Consider the following 6,000-nt stretch of genomic DNA (forward strand, 5'->3'; position numbering starts at 1 on the left):
TCTCTCTCTCTCTCTCTCTCTCTCTCTCTCTCTCTGTCTCTCTCCCTCTCTCTCTCTCCATCTCTCTCTCTCTTTCTCTCTATCTCTCCCTTCCTCACTCTCTCCCTCCCTCCCTCCCTCTCCCTCTCTCTCTCTCTGTATGTCTGTCTCTGTCTCTCTGTCTGTCTCTCTGTCTCTGTCTGTCTCTCTCTTCTCTCTGTCTGTCTGTCTGTCTGTCTGTCTCTCTCTCTCTCTCTCCCCAAAAAACCCTACTGTCACTCAGAGTCCAAAGAAGTATGATACTTATAGAATCCCAGAATTTAAAACTGGGAGGGACTCTTTTGAGATCATTTAATCCAAGCCCATGATTTTAAAAATGAAGAAACTGAGACCCAGAGTTAAATGGCTTATCAAAGCTAAGGGACAATGACTGGCAAAGCCAGGATTCAATAAAGAAAAGTAGTTATTATTAGGAGGCCCATAAACAATGCAGTCAGTGAGGGACATTCATTTCCAAACTTCTGATTTTTATCTTAGCACCACTGAGTTGGAGAAAATCCAGTTAATATTTAAGGCTTTATTTTTCAGACCAATGACGCTGATAGCAGCTCCACTGGCCTGAAGGCAGCTGATGGGACCCTGGAATTGGAGACCAGCAAAGCATCTAAGGAGCCATCAGGATCATGGAAACTGCAGTCTCGAAAAAGGACTCAGACACTTCCAAACAGGAAATGTTTCTTAACTTCAGCCTTTACCAATAATAGCAGCAAAGTAGAGATCTTCAACACTGAGTTCTGGTCCCCCTCCCCAGAAGGCAAAACGAGCGGGCACAAAAGAACGCTGTCTCAAGATCTGCATCCCTCTTCAGACTCCCAGACTACGTCCACAGTCAGAAGGGTCCTCACCTGCTCGTCATCCACTGGTGGCAAGACGAGCCCCCCTGATTCCCAGTCAGCCTCCAAGACCAAAGCTCCGGCCAACTTAAGCCCGGCAGAGAAAGAGTCTGCGCAGGAGGACCAGCAGTCTCTGCAGAAGGTGATTTTAGAACTGAAAAAGGAAATGGAAGGACAGAGACAGGCCTATGAGGAACGAATCAAAAGGTAAGATGTGGGTAATGTGGCATATGGCATCCACCAGGCTGGCTGCTGTATGGGAGCGCTGCCATTTGTCAAAGTGGGTCCAGAAATGATCATCGGGGCACAACATGCACAAGACCCACAGCATCTGGGGCTAAGTGCAGGAAAAGCCACTGTATTATATCGTAGAACAGGCTTAACTAGCAAATTTGTCTGAGGCAAGTCCTGCAAAAATGCCCTCAAATTTATTTTTTTTAAGACTGATAATATTGTGTAGTAGGAAATCACCTTGGGATATTCCCTTTCCCTAAAACCTTCTCCTCTTCCCAACATTCCTATTACTGTTGAGAGCACCACCAGCCTCCCAGTCAGCCAGGCTTACAACCTCAGGATCATGCTGGATCCCTCATTTGACCCACATATCCATTCTGTTCTCAAGTTGTATCATTTCCACCTTTACAACATCTCCAGTATATGTCCCCTTCTCTCATTTCACATTTCACTTACTCAGGCCCTCATCATTGCATGCATAGACTATTTTTCAAGGCAAAATTTATTATTTGATTTTTTCTCAATTGCATGTAAAACCAATTTTCAGCATTCCTTTTTTGAAATTTTGAATTCTAAATTCTGTCTCTCCCTCTCTCCCCTCTTCCTTTCCTGAGACAACGAGCAATTTGGTATGGGCTATACAGTGCCTGGACTATTGTAATAATCTTTTCTAATTGCTCTCCCTGCCTCAAGCCTCTCCCTACTCCAATCCATCCTCCACAGTGCAAACCTACTCTAGTCCATCTTTCTAAAGCTCACGTCTGGCCATGTTGCCCTTCCCTATATCTCAATAAACTCCAGTGTTTCCTTATTTCCTCCCAGATCAAATATAAAATCCTTTGTCTCTTAAAGCCCTTTATAACCTGGACCACTTTTACATTTCTAGTCTTTTTATACTTTGCTGTCCAACACCTATTTTACAATCCGGCAATACCTGTTTCATGTTGTGCCTCACACAGGAGACTTCATCTCCTCATTATGTGTTTTTTCACTGGCTATCACCCATGCCTAGAATACTCTCCCTCCTCACCTCCACCTCTTGGCTTCTTTTTCAAAACTCTGCTCAGATTCTGCCTTCTTTTTAAAAAAAAATTTTTTTTTAAAGCAATCCGGGTTAAGTAACTTGCTCCAGGTTACACGGCCAGGTGTTTCTGGGTGGGTGCTAAGTGTCTGAGCCCAGGGTTCGATCTCCAGGTCATCCCGACACTGGAGCTAGTGGTCTTACTTGCTGTGCTACCTGGCTGCCCCAGATTCTGCCTTCTTAAAGGAGTCTTTTCCAGTCCATCTGCCCTTCCTCCCACCCTCCAATACCTTCTCTCTAAGATTACTTTCCCTTTACATTGTCTGTCTGTCTATTGACTGTCTATCTGTCTATCGTCTGTCTGTCTATCTATCTATCTATCTATCTATCTATCTATCTATCTATCTATCTATCTATCTATCTATCTATCTATCTATCCGTCCGTCCGTCTGTCCATCTGTCTGTCTGTCCGTCCATCCGTCTATTTAAGTATTTAGTATTTACAACTTTTTTTGTATGTTTTCCTCTCCAGTAGAATTTGAGCTCCTTAGGGTCAGGGATGATATTTTTTGCCTTTGTTTGCGTGCTAAGAAATTAGAATAGTTCCTAGCTCATAATAAGGATTTCATAAGTGCTTATTGACTGACAAGAGGCCCTGCCTGATATGAGGGAAGAAAAACTCCAGAAGACTTTGATGCCACTTCTGGAAGAGTCTGTATTTGGAGATGACAGAACCTTTCCAGCTTGATAGGTCTTGTCAGAGCCTGAGCGCTGTGGACACAACCTTCCAGAATCCAGGATCACCAATCCACCTTGATGAGGCATCAGAGTAAGACTTTTGTGCTGAAGACTGTGCTTAAGGAAATAAAGTGTTAGCATTTCCAAACACATATAGGAACTCTAGTTAGGTTATCCAAGTCTTGCCAAGTGCTTAATAAAGTGTTACAAAATCTTGATCCTCCAGGCATCTCTGTTAGTGATTTCAGAAGAATCACTTGTAATCGATATAGAACTTAGGCATGGATATATAATTATGCATGGAAATTATCTGTGCAGTGTAGGGAAGGAGCACCTTAGGACTGTATAGCACCTGCCCATTGGGCAGTGGTATCTCTGAACCGAAGTTCTATGTGCATCTTGAAATCAGCATGACCAAAACAAAACTCATGCTCCTCCTCCCCTCCCCCACCCTCCATCCCCTGTCCTTCTTGCTGTCCTGTAGGACCATAGCTGATGGAGACAGCAGGAAATAGAGAGCATTTTTTAAAGGAGACTTGGGCCAAAGAGAAGAAGGCCAGAGAGAAGGAACCAGGAGATAGGGAGATACAAAGATTAATGTGATGACCTTATTCCCAAGTACCTTAGAATGTAATGGAAAGAAATAACTATGAGGTAGGAGAATGAGATGAGTCCAAAGGAGAGGTCCAGGCAGGCAGTAAGATCTCAAGTGGAGTAGAAAAACTCGGCTGAGATGGTGGGAATATTTGTACCTTTAGAGACCTTGAGAACCTCAAAACATTGATGTTGCTATAACCAATCCATCAAAATGATTATACATTGAGGGTTTACTATGTACAGGATATGCTATTAAGCATTCTTGGGGTTCCAAACATATATGGGACCTGGCAGGTATCTGTTCACTAGAAGTCTACTTTCTAGTTGGGGAGATGAAGCACGAACACATGAAAAGTTACAGAAGAAAGCAAGACCCGTCAGAATAGCATAAAAAATGGCAAATGTGTCACAGACAATTAGGGTTGTGTATTCATAGGAAGGAGAGAATACCTTAGGTTGGATGACTGTGAAAGGGCCTGGAGTCATTAAAACATCAGACCTAGGAGAGACCTTAGGACATAGAACACAGAATTCAACTAGCACTTTGAGCACCTAACATATGCCGGACACTGGGCTTAGTAGGTACTGAGGACACAAGGAAAACAAAACCAGTCCCTGTCCTCAAGAGGCTCACAGTCTAGTGTAGAAAGAAAGACAGCGTGTAAATAGGCAATACAAGATAAAAAGAGTAGATCAGAAATGGTCACAGAGGGAGAGGAATTAGCAACTTAATGCAGAAGGTAGAATTTGAACAGAAGAAAGTTAGGCCAAAAAAAATAAAGGTGAGGAAACAGAATCCCAGTTATGGAGGCACCCTTCACAAAGGCAAGGAGGCAGGAGAAGCATCAAATTCATGGATATGTAAGTAGGTCGATGTAGTTTGATCCAGAGGCTCCCAAACTTATTTGGCCTACTGCCCCCTTTTAAAAAAATTACTCAGTGATCCCCTGAAAATCTACTTTCTTTAACCCTTTAACCTTTTTTTTTTTTGGAAATTTGTATCACCCAAAGCTACTACTGTCCCCCTGGATCATTCCAGTGCCTCCTAGAGGGCGGTATTGTCCACTTTGGGAACCTATAGCCCTTGATCCTACAGTTCGTGAAAAGGAGTAAGGTATAAAGAGACTAAAAAAGTAGGCAGGAACCAAGTTATTAAGAGATTCAAATGACAAAAAGAATATAAATTTTATCCTGGGAGAAATTGGGGACCACTAGTGTTAAATGAGTATAAAGGTAATATGGTTAGACTTATGCTTTGGGAAAAGTCACCTTGGCAGCTAGATTGAGGATGGAGTGGAGAGAGATTTGAGGCAGAGAGACCCAGTTAGAAAATATTGTAATAGTTTAGGCAAGAGGTGAAGGTCTGAACTAGGGTTGTGGTTGTGTGAGCAGAGAGAAAGGGACACATATATACAACACATCTTCTGAAGGTAGTAATGACAAGACTGGGCAACAGATTGGATGTCTAGCATGAATAAGAATGTGAAGTCAAGGATAATATAGAAGTTGTAAACTTGGGTGACTGTGAAGTCATTGGCACTCTTGACATTAATAGGGAAATTGGGAATTGGGGAGAGTTTTTTGGGGAAAGAAAATAATTTCTCTTTGGGGATGTTGAGCTTGAGATCCCTATGGTAGATGCAGTTCCATGTGGAGAAAGAATAAGACTGGATATGTAAGTCTGGGAATTATTTGCATAGAGATAATGGAACTCACAGGAGCTGATGAGAGCATCAAGTAAAATAGTATAGAATAAGAAGAGGGCCCAGGACGGTTTTGGGGAACATGCACAGTTAGTGGGTATGACATGGATGAAGAATCAGCAACAAAAATGAGGAGTGATTGGAGAAATAGAAGGAAAACCAAGAGGGAGCAGAGTCATGAAAACCTAGTGAAGAGAGCATACCTAGGACAGAGGTGGGGAACCTGTGCCCTCGAGGCCACATATGACTCTCTGGGTCCTCAAGTGCAGCCCTTTGACCAAATCCAGCTATCACAGAACAAAAGGGCTGCCCTTGAGGACCTAGAGGGCCACACGTGGCCTTGAGGCCACAGGTTCCCCACCCCTGATCTAGGAGGAAAAAGTAATGAATAGTGTTAAATTGTAGAGAAAGATTAAAAAGTGTGAGGATTAAGAAAATATCATTAGAATTTGGCAATTAAGAGTTCATTTGTAACTCTGCAGAGGGCAGTTTCAGTTGAATTATTAATCAAGAAGCCAGTTTATAGGTTGTTAGTTGTTGTTTTATACTTTGCTTTTACAAGCATTTATTATCTCTTCCCTATTGCCTCCCACCACTGAGCAATTTAAAAAAGAGAAAAACAAGACCTTCATAGCATATATGCATAGTACAGAAAAGCAACTTCCTACACTGGCCATTTTCAAAAATGAGTATCTCCTTCTTCATTTTAAGTTTATCACCTTTCTTTCTTTCTTTCTTTCTTTCTTTCTTTCTTTCTTTCTTTCTTTCTTTCTTTCTTTCTTTCTTTCTTTCTTTCTTTCTTTCTTTCTTTCTTTCTTTCTTTCTTTCTTTCTTT

General features: G+C 42.0%; 1 protein-coding gene across 1 annotated transcript in view; it reads left to right on the top strand.

The window, feature by feature from the left end:
* ARHGAP25 (Rho GTPase activating protein 25) overlaps window positions 1-6,000 on the top strand; it is a 113,663-nt gene that overhangs the window by 103,515 nt on the left and 4,148 nt on the right. The window contains exon 10 of the mRNA XM_069068886.1: window positions 568-1,079. Within this exon, the coding sequence (XP_068924987.1) occupies window positions 568-1,079 (512 nt within the window). The remainder of the gene's footprint in view (window positions 1-567; window positions 1,080-6,000) is intronic.

The sequence above is a fragment of the Petaurus breviceps genome, unplaced genomic scaffold, assembly GCF_028583685.1.
Source record: "Petaurus breviceps papuanus isolate PSGF00001 unplaced genomic scaffold, PetGlider_PUasm1.0 90775, whole genome shotgun sequence".
Taxonomy (NCBI): domain Eukaryota; kingdom Metazoa; phylum Chordata; class Mammalia; order Diprotodontia; family Petauridae; genus Petaurus; species Petaurus breviceps.